The following is a 13,579-nucleotide window of genomic DNA, read 5'->3' as shown; positions in this document are numbered from 1 at the left end:
ATTACAACTTTATCTTCATGACTGCATTTTAACAAAGGTGTATCTGACAGCTTCTATTTCCTTGTCCATACATACTTACGAGGTCATTGTTACTTACCTTCCCCATATGCAGGATGGCACACACTGCAAAGACCGAGGTCAGAGACTAAGGTTTGCGAAGGACTTTTCTTCCACATTGAGCCAATTGCCTATGCATTCTTGACAATAAACTGCAGGGAAAGAATCTGTTCATGCCTGGCCCAGGTGGCCAATTACTTGGTGAGGAGATCTAAGGGCATAATGCTCATTATGAGTCCCACAACAATTGGGAAAGCATTCTCAGTGTTTAGAGAACCCTTTAAATGAAATTAGACCAGTGTTTGAGCCAATCCATACCAAGGAGCCAAGAGGAATAAAGGAGTGAATGTTTTATTCTTTAGTGTTTAATAGAATACATGATAAGTTTAATAATCAATGATTCATTACTTCACACACAGGGAGGAAAACAGTATTGAGTATTTCTGTTATACAACTGGTTGTGAACAGGGAAAACAAAAACCTCTACTATATTTAGATGGTGGAAGAAATTCTCCAAGTTTGGGCATCTCTGAAAAGACTTCATTAGTGTGTGTTTTTGTTGTTGTTGTTTTAATACAGATTTTTTTTTCTTGACTTTGTTTCATTAGAAAAGTCTGATAATCTTATATTTTTTCTTCTTCCCTTATATTCTGAGATAATATAGTTCAAATGATATATACCACTTAGCATATAATATTTTTAACAGTTTTGGAATGCTGGATAGCTCTGTGAGGGTCTTCCATTATTTGACAAATGAGCTTTTTCAGATGCCCAGAAAAATGTCAACAACATATAGTTTACGTTTTTTAAATTTACCCCCATAATGAATGTTTAAACCTTTTATCATTAAATTATTACTAATGGAGGTAATAAATGGATTTTCCTCATTTGTATTCAACAATAGCAAAATTTACCTGCCTATAAAGTCACAAAGATAGTTGTGTAATAGTTTACATTACAATTAATGTCTATATACTTTAAAACACATTTAGAATTAAAAAAAAAAACTGTCATGGAAAAAAAATCACAAAGCATGTAAGTGACAAGAATTCTTCAAATAGTCCATCTTTCTACCACATGAGATTATACACTAATGTAGAGAGTTTGTTTGAATTTTATCTATCTAAGTTTTAAGGGCCCCAGCAGAGAATCTAAATCCTCAAGTATTAATACATTTAGATTTTTATTGTCAAAAACTTGACAAAGAAAAGTTAACTTCAACATAACTTGTTTCAGGCTATAAGAAAACCTATTTCAGGTACTACAGATTTTGGAAATAAGAATACTATATTTTATTCATTTCTCAAGAGACAGACTTGCATCATCTAAAAAAGATTGAGGTTTTAAATGATTTACAGTAAGGAAAAACACTGGGAAAATTCTAAAGTATTGTCTCTGCTAGATTTACAATAAAAAAATTATTTAGTATTTTAAAAACTTAAGTCAATTGTGTCAAGTATGTGATTAGACTATAAAAAGAAATTCTTAAGGAATTCAACCCCACCAGTCAATACATTTCTAAATGTCTGCTTTGTAATTCACCCTTTTCATATAGGAGTATAAAAACAATTTGAATATTAAATGGGAATTTACCATAATTGGAGAGTAAAAAAATTATCAAAGCTTCACCTTACATGGCTTTAATGTAATAACAACATTCCATGGAAAATTCCAATAAAAATTAGAGTACGTCATGGGCACTGCGGTTGCCCATGGGTCTGAGTATTCGCACACTATGCGAGAAGCAGCAGACCGTATATGTATATAGGGGTCTGGTTTGAAAGAGAAGATAATTTTGGCTAGTATTATAAATTACCACTTTGCTATCAGCCCAAAAAAACCAAATAAGAAACACAAGAATAAAAATAGTATTGAAATGGAAAAAATTTAAGTCTCACACCTTCAAGGAATATTTTCCACAACATATCCTTTGAAAAATGATGTTAGAATGAATATGGCTCATAGTCTACATGTATATAAAAAACAGATAGGTCAAACAGTTGGTGCAAAAACAAGGAACCTGGTACCTGTTTTTTAACCCCCATTGTCATCAATTCCTCTTTTAAAAAATGTATATAAAAAAACACATATGTCAAACACTTGGTGCAAAAATGTTTTTTCAGTTATATTTATGAACACCAAGCAGTAACAGAGCAACATATGAAAATGCATGCCTCTCTGAGTCAGATTAATGCAGTCTTCACTCTCTGAATAGTTTATGACATTCCCAGGTTATTGAAATCATGTCTTTTGGAGGGTTTATTCAGATGGACCCTCAATACCCTGTTCAAGCTCGTAAGTGTTGACCAACATTCCAGAACACTTCGTAGACCTAAAAGCTCTTTCTATAGCCTAATGCACATGGAGAGAAAGGGATCCAAAGGTGCTCATGCCCACTCATCTTACCTCAGTTATACCATCTGCCCAACAGAATGAAGTCAACCTCAGAGGACACAGTCATTGCTAGAAAAAGAGGTTGGTTTACTGTCCCTAACATTAAATTCCCAGTCTTTAACATAATGCAGGGGATACAGGGCAGCAAAGGGAAGTGGGTAATAAAAAAAAAAAAATACCTACATGTAAGAGAGTGGAATAGTTCAGCTCAAAGTTTTAGAACATAAAATTCATTAAGACTTTAATGGCAGAGACAAAACTTCAGTAGTTTCTCATGACTCTTGGAGTTGTGCAGATTTGATAAGGGAAACCAGAATTGACAAGTCTTTCCATCTGTCAGTGTTTATGATCTGTCCTAAAGATGTTCTCAATCATGTGTTTTTTTGTTGAGCAATCTAACAGAATAACATAGGAGTGGAGAAATTTCTGTGACAATCACTTGTGGCCAGTGAGTGACAGTCCTAAATCATTTCAGGCTTGAAACAAAGACAAGTTCTGATGTATAACCTAGTCTGAGAACAAACTCAACATATATGCAAACAGAAGTTCCTGGATTCTTCTTCTATTCCTCTTAAAATGACAGTCTTTGCATATACAGCTAAACTTTTTTAAACTAATAAAAGAAAATAAGTCTTTCTTGTTCCTAATTAAAATGAAAGAATTCATGGATTAAAAATGCAGGTACCTTGATTTTAGGTAGACAGTTAACTGACGTGTGATTTGTATACAACTAATGTCCTAGCAAAGCAAACTCAGTTTCACAATTATGTATTATTTTCCTAACCCAAGTTCCTCATAGACAAGGATATAAGAAACTCATCAAAACATGTTGCTATAGTATATACACCATCTGATGCAAGTTACTGGGGGTAAATATAGGAAATTTTATAGCATTAGTAAATGAATTAAAAAACTAAATGATTCATGTAAAATGTTTATATATGGTATATACAGATTGGATCACATATGAGTCTAATAAGAAAATTGTTTGAACATATAACATCGGTCATGGACATAGCAAGACAGTACAAGATTCATTTTTTTAAAAGAAGGAAAAATAACACTAATTTAAACACCGAAAACTACTCTTACAAAATTATTAAAAACATATTTCAGAGAAAAATGCTGAAACAAACAAAAACACAGACTTCTCCATCATCACAGAATAACCAAAGGATGCCTCACAGCATGAAGCATGATGAGGATCTGTTTCCTTCACCTAGGGTGTACACAGGATACACACTGGGAATTGATTTCATGTGAGAGTAAAGGCATAAGGCAACCAGGTCTCCTGTTTCTGTTGTATTTACCTAAAACACCATTTTATTGCTCAACTCATTTTTAAGTACTTATCTGCCTTCATTTAAGATGTCCCATTTCACAGCTATCAACAGATGGGCAGCCCTCAGTGCTTATACTTCTCTACAGCTCTGTTGCTTGAAAAGATTCCACTTTAACTTCAAACAGACTGCATGAAAGAAGTGGCATTTTTCTGCTTTTCAGGTATGCCCAGCAGTAAATATTTGCTAGGCTTGGAAAAGAAGAGGATTTTTAATAAAAGATCTTAAGTCAAAGTAACCAAAATCAAACCTATTTTGCTCAATACATTTTAAAGACAAGATTTATAATCAACAAGAAAATAAAAGTTCAAAAACTAAAACCCTACTAGGTAACTCTTTGGTTAAGTTCTATACTTATTAGCAACTTTAAGTTTAGGACTCAAAACAGTTCAATAAACTGCTAGTTAAGAGTAGATCTGTTACTAATCTTGATAAATTGCTTTGCAAGTTTGCATTTATTGTTTGATATTTTTAAGTGTGTATGTTCTCAAACAGACGGTACAAACTTCCAACTTCCAAATAATAAATGAGTTATGTCTGCTCCTCCCTTCCCACCCTTCCTTTCCTACCTCCCTCCCTTCCCCACCCCCTAAATCTTAGATCTAATGATTGTACAGTCCTACTGCCCATGACGTGCACTCCTGCCCAGCTCCATTTGTCACTGCCAGATGATTCCCGCTGCACTTGGAGACCTGGGCAGTCTTGCCTCTTCTGAGGCAGCGCCCTTTTTCCCTCTTGCCTAGAACTGCCGAATCAGCCAATGGAACAAGGGCTCTGGCAATATGCAGAGGAGAAAGGGCGCCCCCCGTAGGCAGGAGGATCACTTTCTACAAGTTCAAGCTACAGGCTTAAGATCTTCTACTATGTGTTGAAAAGATCTGGTCCATCACCGTGCCAGCACTAGTCTTCTACTTCTACCTGTAACTTTTCAAAACTTATTCAAATTTACAGTCACCGAATTGCCTCCACGGGGTCTTAATTCAGTTATCAGTTTTCCACAACTCTACCTTTAAGAGGGCCAAAGACTGTAATGACCTTTTAAAACAGTATCCCAACAGTTCTGATATCTTAAACCCGGAGTGAGTCAAAAGAGTTTGAGAAGATTCCAGTGAATCTTCTACACACTGAACACCGTCCAATCAGGTTTTGAACAATTCAATCATTCCCAGGTACTCGGTGACTTTGTGGCGCCCGCCGTGGGTGCCACTAGATCCAGATTGAAGTACAATCTGGGGGAAGGGTAGTTTGAGACCCGGAGTAAAGGAAACATGGGGTGGGGGTTACATCTGAGCGCTCTTGGTTAGAGAGGTTCAAAGAAGATGAAGAAGCCCAGAGGATTTGTGGCTGCTGATTCTTAAGTGGGGGTCTAACAGGTCTGGCCGAGCTACTGGAGGGAGCGGAAGGAACCAGGGGACTGAAGACGTGTGTCAGGAGGATCTATAATCATCTCCCCTGCGTGGAGAAGGGAAAGTGGGTGCTGGAGTCGCGAGGGGTCTGGGGAGCTCACTCCCTGCAGAAGACGTACTCGGTGTAGCTGGTCCAGATCTTGTCCTCGCTCTGGTCGGTGCTGCTGGCAAAGGCGCAGGTGCCTGTGGAGCTGCACGCCACCATGTGGAAGCCCGACTCGGACAGCTTATCGAAGGCCTGCTCCAGGAAGTTGAACTTGAGGTAATAGCGTGAAGTGTAGCGCTCTGGGGGCCGGTCGGGGTCCCGGCTCTCGTTCAGGGTGTCCCCGAACACCTCCTTGGCCAACGACGTCTTGCCGCACACAGTGATGCGCGCCACTCGCCGGAACTTGGCGTCTGCTTGTGCGTCCCGCCCGATGGTGTAGGAGCCACGGTAGCCGATAGTAATGTAGCCAGAACGCCGACTGCCGTCCAACGACTGGGACGGAGTGAGCAGCGGGCCCACCGCACCCCCGGACGGGCTGCGGCTAGCCAGCTCCAGCGTGGGCGACGGTGCCCCGGCCGAGGCGCCCTCCTGCTGCTCGGGCTCCACGCAGCCCAGCTGCAGCAACTCGTCGCCCAGCGAGCCCTCCTTGTGCACCCCGCGCCGGGAGTGCGGCGGCGGCGGCCCGGGGCCAGGCTGCTGGGGCGCCCCGAGGCGGCGCACGAGCTCTGGCAGCTCGAAGTACTCGGCCTCGCGCTGAAGCCGGCTGCGCTCGGGGAAGTAGTCGGGCAGCACAAGCTGCAAGTCCCGAAGGTAATCCAGGATGTAGCGGAAGAGGAAGCCGTCCCGGTCCAGAAAGAAGCGGCCTTTGCTGTCCCGGGCCAGCTCCTGCGGCTGCTGCTGCGTGAACATACGCCAGAGCAGCGAGTCTGGCACCGACACCACAGTACAGCGCCGGGTCACATACACCTGGCCCCCCACGTTCAGCTCCACGATATCGGGGAAGAGCTGCGGCTCCGCAGAGGACGACGAGGAGCCGCTGCCGCCCCCGCCGCCGCCCCCGTTGGGTAATCCTCGTGTGCTGTCCGCCAGAGCCATGGCAAAGAGGTGGCCGGACTGGGGCCGCGCTCAGGAGCCGCAGCCGCCTTTCTCAGAGCCCCGGAACCGGGACGCTTGCTCAGCCCAGCGCCCTGGCCGCTGCCACTAGGAAGAGCAGCGCGGTGCGAGCGCGCCGCTGTGCGCCCCGGTGAGCTCCGGTGCGCAGCACCCGCCTCGCCCGCGCGCTCCAGGCGAGTGCCGGGTCGCGGCCGGCGCGCCGCTTAAATAGAGCCGCCGGCTGGGGCGCCGCGGCGCGCAGGAGGCGTGGGCGGCTGCGGAGCGGCGGAGCCTCGCTTGGGCGGGGGAGGGGAGAATAGGGAATCGATCTGCATCTTAAACGCTGACGCCGCGCGGGGCTGCTGGCTCCACCCGGGCTCGCGCTCCGGGGGCGACCCAACTCCCCTCCGGCGGACCGCGCTCCGGCCCCTTCCCTCTCCCGCCCAACTTTCTCCCTCTTTCGAATGGATGGGGCTAAGCTGGGACTGGCCGTTGTTCTTTGGAGGGGCAGTCGCTGGGCCCCCTCCCCTGTTAACCTCACCCACACCCGGGGACTCTGGAAGGAGGAAGTAAACTTTTGGGCGTCTTCCACTCGGAAGAATGGAAATGTGTGACCGCCGCCAGTCCCGCGGTCTCCGGAACTGGCCGCTGCAAACAGTACAGCTGTGCTGCCACAGTCGCTGGAAGTTCTCGAGAAAAACAAAAAACCTGGAGAGACAGAGAGGCCTCCCCAACCTGGAACAAGCAGATTTTGTTCACGTTAATGCCCTATAGCTTCGAAAAATCCCTAGAAACAAAGAGCTAATAACCCCAGTATCCTGTCGTAGGACGCTCTCAGATAGTTTTTCTCAGTACATAAGTCACTTATTTGTCGGAAGACCTCAGGATTGGAGGCAATAAGCTGAAATTGCAATGGAGGGAACTTGGATGGGTAAAAGGTGTCACACACGCGTCCCCATGAGGAGGACTGGAAACAGCCTCCGCCTCATAGCACCTTCGTGGCCAGACTGAAGGAACAGAGAATAGTAAGGTCACGGGTTCTCTTCAGTCATCGGTGAATTGTGCCAGAACATTCAGAGGGAACGTATTTTTAAAACCACCTTTCAGTGCCTGTGTATTTATCTTCTCAGTGGCCCAGATGCCCTTGCTCTTCGGCTTGCTTCCATCTTTCTGTTAAGTCCTTTCCAGGTTCCTTCCCATCTCAGGGAGGGATATTTGTATGTTTAAAAGCCCTCTTGTACATCTTGCCCGATTTTCTCCTGCTCCCTGCACATTCAAATTCACTAATTGTAGCCCGCTACCCACGTCCTGCCTTTGTGCTCAGCACATTGAAATTTCGTATTTATGAGTGATTAGCTGATCCTGACTTTGGTAAATAAATAAATGCATCAGCGATTCAAGAAGAGTGAATAAAAGAGAATATTGAGAAATCATTGGGTCAATTAATATTTGCTCTGCACCTTCTATTTCCTGGATGCCAGGTAGTGAAGAATTCGAGGTTTGATGATCTCCAAGGCGCTTTGAATAGTGTACAATATGCAAAGGGTCAGAGATCTGTGTGGGTTTTCACGTCAGTTTGAAGTACAGGCCATCAATCAGGATAAATCTGGCAAGAATCTTTGTGCTGGATAATAATGTTTACCCTTTTGTGTAACTACCCAGTAAGCTTCATAGTCTCCTCACGGATAAGTGTCATTTCCATTTTGAAATGTTTATGTCTGCTCAACAATTATCACACTCATGTCAGTGCTCTGAAAAAAGATCAAGCCCCAAACCAGCTTGCTTAATTGCAAGTACAGATTTTGATACTGAATATATTTCATCACTCTTTGAACTGTTCTTTGGGATAAATAATAGATGATCCAAAAGTTCCAAGTTCCAATGCTGCATTTATGGGTGGTTGTGCTGTTATGTATTATATAATTTGTCACACAATTGAAGAGCTTAGTCTCCTATAAATCCAAGGAAAACCTTCTTTGTATCAATTCTGCACATCTGTTTTAATGGATATTTTATTCATCATGTCAGCAAATCCTGTCAGCTCTACCTGCTAGATCCTTCCAGACTATTCAGTTTCACCATCTCCTGGGCACCACCCTGGACCAAGGCACCATTGCCTCTTGTCTTTGTCTCCTAACTGCTTCCACCCTTGTCCCCTTAGTCTTCTATCACCAGAACAAAATTAGGGATCTTGTTATAACCTATGTCCAGTATGTCTCTCTACTCAGAGTCACACAGTGGTTTCACATCTCACATAAGAGCAAGTCCTTTCAGTGGCCTACAAGACTCTGTATGATTGGAGCTGTCACACTCATTCCTCTCTGAGGATCTCCAAGGAGATCACTAGCTTTAACCACAAAGCCCCCTTCCTGTTTTCTCAGAGCCTTTTCCCTTCCTTTTTCCTTTGCCTAAAAGATTCATTCCCTCCTCCTACATGCCTTCCTGTCCAGAGTCAGCTGACTCCCTTTTCACTGTCTCCTTTCTTGATTACCCAATTTAGTACAATGCAGTCACACTATAGAAGCTTCCTTTTCCCTGCCTTACTTGTTGATTGTCTGTTACATTAGAATGTAAAGAGTTCAGAGATTTTTGTCTGTCTCATTCATTGCTACTTCCCCAATATCTAGAACAGAGCTTGCATACTATAGGCATTTAATAAATATCTGTTGTTCATTTATTCATTCCACCAATGTTATTCATGGCCTATATATTAATCAACATTCTGTTGCTGTGACAAAATGCCTGAGAAAATCAACTTAAAGGAGGAAAATTTTATCTTGGCTCATGGTTTCAGAGGTTTCAGTCCACGGTCATTGGCTCCGTTGTTTCTGGGCCTGTGGTGAGGCAGGACTTGGTGGAGAGTGTGTGTGGTGATGCAAAGCTGCTTCGGCCAGGAAGCAAAGAGGATAGAGAGAAAAATAGATCAGGGAAAAATATACCCTTCTAGGCATGTCCCCAGTGACTTACTTTCATTAACTAGGGTCCCACCTTTTAAAGGTTCCTCTACCTCCCAATAACCCATTAAGTTATGAATTCATCAATGAATGAATCCATTGACAAGGTTTGAACCCTCATGAGCCAATCACCTCCAAAAGCCCCACCTCTTACCACTGCTGCATTGGGGACCAAGCCTTTAACACCTGAGTGTTGGGGGAACATTTTAGATTCAGATCAAAACAGCCTACTATTGTGTTTCAAGAGTGTGTTAAAAAATAATTACTACCCTCTTAGAGCTAACAGTCTAATTGCAGCCAGCAACTCACATCCTGCCTTTGCACCTTTGGAAACATATAATATATATACACACATACACACATATATGTAAGTGTATTTCAGATAGAGATAAGTGTCATGAAGAAAACATCATAATGAAATGAGATGGGTGTGTGTGGGGATTCTGCCAGAGGGCCTATGGAAGGGCTCTCCATAAAAGTGACATTTGTGCTGAATGATAAGAAAGAGACAGCCATGGGACATTCTGAAGGAAGAACATTCCAGGCAGAAGCCAAACAAGTCAAAAGGGCCTGGGTCAGGAAGGAGTTCAGTATGTCTTACATCAGCATATGGATTGCATAAACTGCTTTCTCCTGGGAACCTCCAAGTTACCTTGAAGTCATGATTTGATGCAGACTCAGATGTGAGAGGTACTGTGTGCTGATATGCAAGCAGCACACCCAGTATTCATCCACCCCAAGAAAGTCTACTGCAGAAAAGCTGTTGGTACTTCCTTGTGAAGCCAGGTTGTTCATGAGATGCAATAATGAAAGAGACTGTGGTTTGAAACGAAGAGTAAATTTCTGATTAATTTTGTGTGTTCTGTTTTTTGTCTGTTGGTTAGTATCACAAAATTTGAGAGGAAATGTAACTGAGGAACTTTGATGCTGGCACGAGAGGGCCTGGGTGTTTATGGAGCGAGAAGTAAGTTATAATTCTTCAGCATGTCCAGTATGTTAAATATGCTTAATTGGAAGAGGGTCCAGGAGGATTAGAAAAACCCTCACCCTGTGCTTAGTCTCAACCCAGTTTCTTTTTCTTTTTTTAAAGATATACATGACAGCGGAGTGTATAGCTTATTGTAATTAAGATGGAGTTTAACTTATTGTAATTAAGATCCCATTCTTGTTCACCCCTGTTTCTAGTGCTGGATACATTGTTGATCATTGTTCCTGTTTAGGTGACTCTGTACTTTCCTAAGAATCAGCATGCCTTGCTAGTACTGCGTCCTTTGCTCCTGGGTGTAGGGTACTGGAAACATCCCTAGATCTAAATTCTTATCTCATTCCATCCTACCACCTGCTCTTCCAACCGACTTTTCCTTGCCACCAAAGCACTTACTCAATGTTCTACACACCAAAGATCTGAGGAAAGGAATCGAGGAACACAAAGAGAAATATAAAGCTTAAAGGGGAGGAATACCTGGGGCAAAGTGAAGTGAGTGCCTCAGAGGGTTGAATGAATTTAATATATGTGAAAATGATCTGAAAGCTGTAAAACACCATTCAGTTGTCAGAATCATTATTTTCCACCACTTATCACGGTGCCTGACAAGTCTGCTCAATAAATGCTAGATGAATAAATGAATGACAGAAACGTTAAAACGAATGCTGTAGGGAAAGGGGAGGAGAGGTGGAATCAGAAATTGTCCTGAACAAATACTGACTGCATGTGTCATCCCCAGAATACACGTCCATCTTTTCTGTATGCAGGCTTTTAAAACCATTGGCTTTTTGCATTCAGAGAGAAAAACAAATTGGGTACAGAAATTAATTAAATAACAGTAAGTTTAAATTAGGAATCAAATGACTTAATAAGGATTTAGCAAAAGATAGACTAACATCTAATCTTAAATGAGAGGGAAAAAAAAGTTCTGTGAAGGACATTGCCAGATACTAGGAAATGAAAAATGTTCCAACATGGAATGATTATCCCCGCTGTATGATTTTTATACTTACTAGAATCAGAGGAACAAAATGTTGGAAACGTTTTCATTTTTATTTCTATTTCCTTAAAAACAATGTTTGAACCTTTTCCAGGAAACCAGTAACGATCTTCTTAGCAAGTATGTATATAGCACTTACTGAATGCGAGTTCTGTTTATAGAATTGTGCATGTACTAACTCATTTAGTCCTCACAGTAACTCTATCAAGTTGATACTATTATCAGGTTGATCCAATTTGAGGATGAGAAACTAAGGCACAGAGAAGTTAGCCAATTTCCCTGTTATCATATAGCAGATAAGTAGTGAAGCTGAGATTTGAATCCAGGGAGTCTAGCTTTAGAATCTGTGTGTGTGTGTATGTATGTATGTGAATCTGTGCTTCTAAACACTGCATTTTATAGCCTCTAGGAGTGCTTTATATGTATTAAGAAGTAGGCTCTTTTATTCCCCCCCCCCCTTCACAGAGGAGAAACCCATGGCAAAGAAAGGGTAGGTAACTTGGCCAAAATAAGGCAGCTATTTATCTCCGCTGAAAGCACAATGGTACTCTAAATTCTGCAGGTTAATGCCCTGCAGTAATGGTAACCAGAAACTCAAGTAGCCAATGTGAAAGAATAGGGTTAGGAAAGACTTCTTTGGGCTCCTGATTCTTCCTTCTGCCTTCTTTCATATGGCACAAACTTGCCTCAAGTGAGAAACTCTAAGGACATATAGAAATGCACACAATGTCCCAATCTTTGTCCAATTCAGTCCTGAACACACAATACACATGCTTTTATTTCTGGCTTTCTAAAATACCATTATGGTTTGCAAAGCACTGGGCTCTTAGCGTGTTTATTTGGTTTCATTCTGATCTCATTAATTCTAGACCAGGATAAAGTGGGTCTGTGGAAACTGCTGAGACCTGGGTTCTGCTATTCAAAAGCAAGCAGTATCCATTGGTCTTCTGGGACTCATAAAACTGAACAAATGCACTGGACTTCTGGCATTAAGTGTCAAACTGGGCACAAAAAAAAGCTGGACCACACACACAAGGGTTCTGGAATTTCTGACCAAGACTAATTATTAACATCACAGACATTTCATAAGTATTTGAAGGCCTTGGCTTCAAACTGTGATGTTAAACTCGGAGGTAAGCTGTTCATGAGTTGGGACATTCTAAAACCTTGTTGTGTTTAGTGCTTTTATCAGATTCATTTAATTATCACAATTTGGGGAGGGGTTATCCAATCTGGGTTACAAATGAAGAGAAAATTTCAAAAAGATTAGGTGACTTAAGGCACCTCTCAGGTAGTGGCAGGATGCAATGGTGCCTGTCCAGTAGCTGGGATGCAGCACTGGGAGGTCCGTGGATGCTTTCTGATTCCATCCTCAGTATGTCATACACTCCTTAGCAGCCATGTCAGATTGACTCCATTTAATGCCCTAAATGAGGGTTGTCATTCAAAATGTCACCTTGGAAAAAGGCACACTCATATATTGCTGGTGGAACTGCAAATTGGTGCCACCAATCTGGAAAACAGTATGGAGATTCCTCAGAACACTTGGAATGGAACCACCATCTGACCCAGCTATCTCACCTCAGTTTATACCCAAAGGATTTAAAAGCAGCATACTACAGTGATGCAGTCAGATCAATGTTTACAGCGGCTCAATTCACAATAGCTAAACTATGGAATCAACCTAGATGCCCTTCAACAGATGAATGGATAAAGAAACTGTGGTACATATACACAATGGAATATTATTCAGCCTTAGAGAAGAATAAAATTATGGAATTTTCAGGTAAAGGGATGAAACTAGAGAATATCATGCTAAGTGAAATAAGCCAATCCCCCCCCCCCCAAAAAAAAAGGCCAAATGTTTGCTCTGCTAAGTGGATACTAATTCATGGGGTGGCAGGGGGGAAGTAGAGAAAAATGAAGGAACTATGGATTGTGCTGAGGGGAGTGGGGGAGGATTGGGACAGTGGGGATGGGAAGGACGGTAGAATGAGACAGACATTATTATCCTCTTTACATGTATGATTACACTATTGTGTGACTCAGCACCACCTGCAGCCAGAGGAATGAGAAGTTGCGCTCCCTTGTGTACAATGTGTCAAAATGCATTCTACTGTCATGTACAAATGCTTAGAACAAATTAACAACAACAACAACAAAAATTCAACTACAATAATAACAATCATTAAAAAAATAAAAATATCACCTTGGAAACCATACACTTATTTGAGAGATGCTGGATCACCATTTTTTAACCCATCTGTTAAGAACTTTTCTTCAACTTCAGTTCACACAAGAACATATTCCTATTGTTTTATTCCTTATGCCACCTTTGGGGCTGATCTCTTTTTATTAAGTCTCT

At 42.1% G+C, this 13,579-nt stretch overlaps 1 protein-coding gene across 1 annotated transcript; it reads right to left on the bottom strand.

Moving 5' to 3' along the window:
• Positions 1-392: 392 nt before the first annotated feature.
• On the bottom strand, positions 393-6,479 carry Kctd12 (potassium channel tetramerization domain containing 12). The gene has a single exon (XM_027938050.2). The coding sequence runs from the start codon at positions 6,276-6,278 to the stop codon at positions 5,295-5,297; it is 984 nt and encodes a 327-aa protein (XP_027793851.2). The 5' UTR covers positions 6,279-6,479; the 3' UTR covers positions 393-5,294.
• Positions 6,480-13,579: the final 7,100 nt, after the last annotated feature.

This window comes from Marmota flaviventris, chromosome 4 (assembly GCF_047511675.1).
Source record: "Marmota flaviventris isolate mMarFla1 chromosome 4, mMarFla1.hap1, whole genome shotgun sequence".
Classification (NCBI taxonomy): Eukaryota; Metazoa; Chordata; class Mammalia; order Rodentia; family Sciuridae; genus Marmota; species Marmota flaviventris.
Note: the sequence above shows the minus strand (reverse complement) of the source record. Positions and strands in the feature narration are given on the sequence as shown.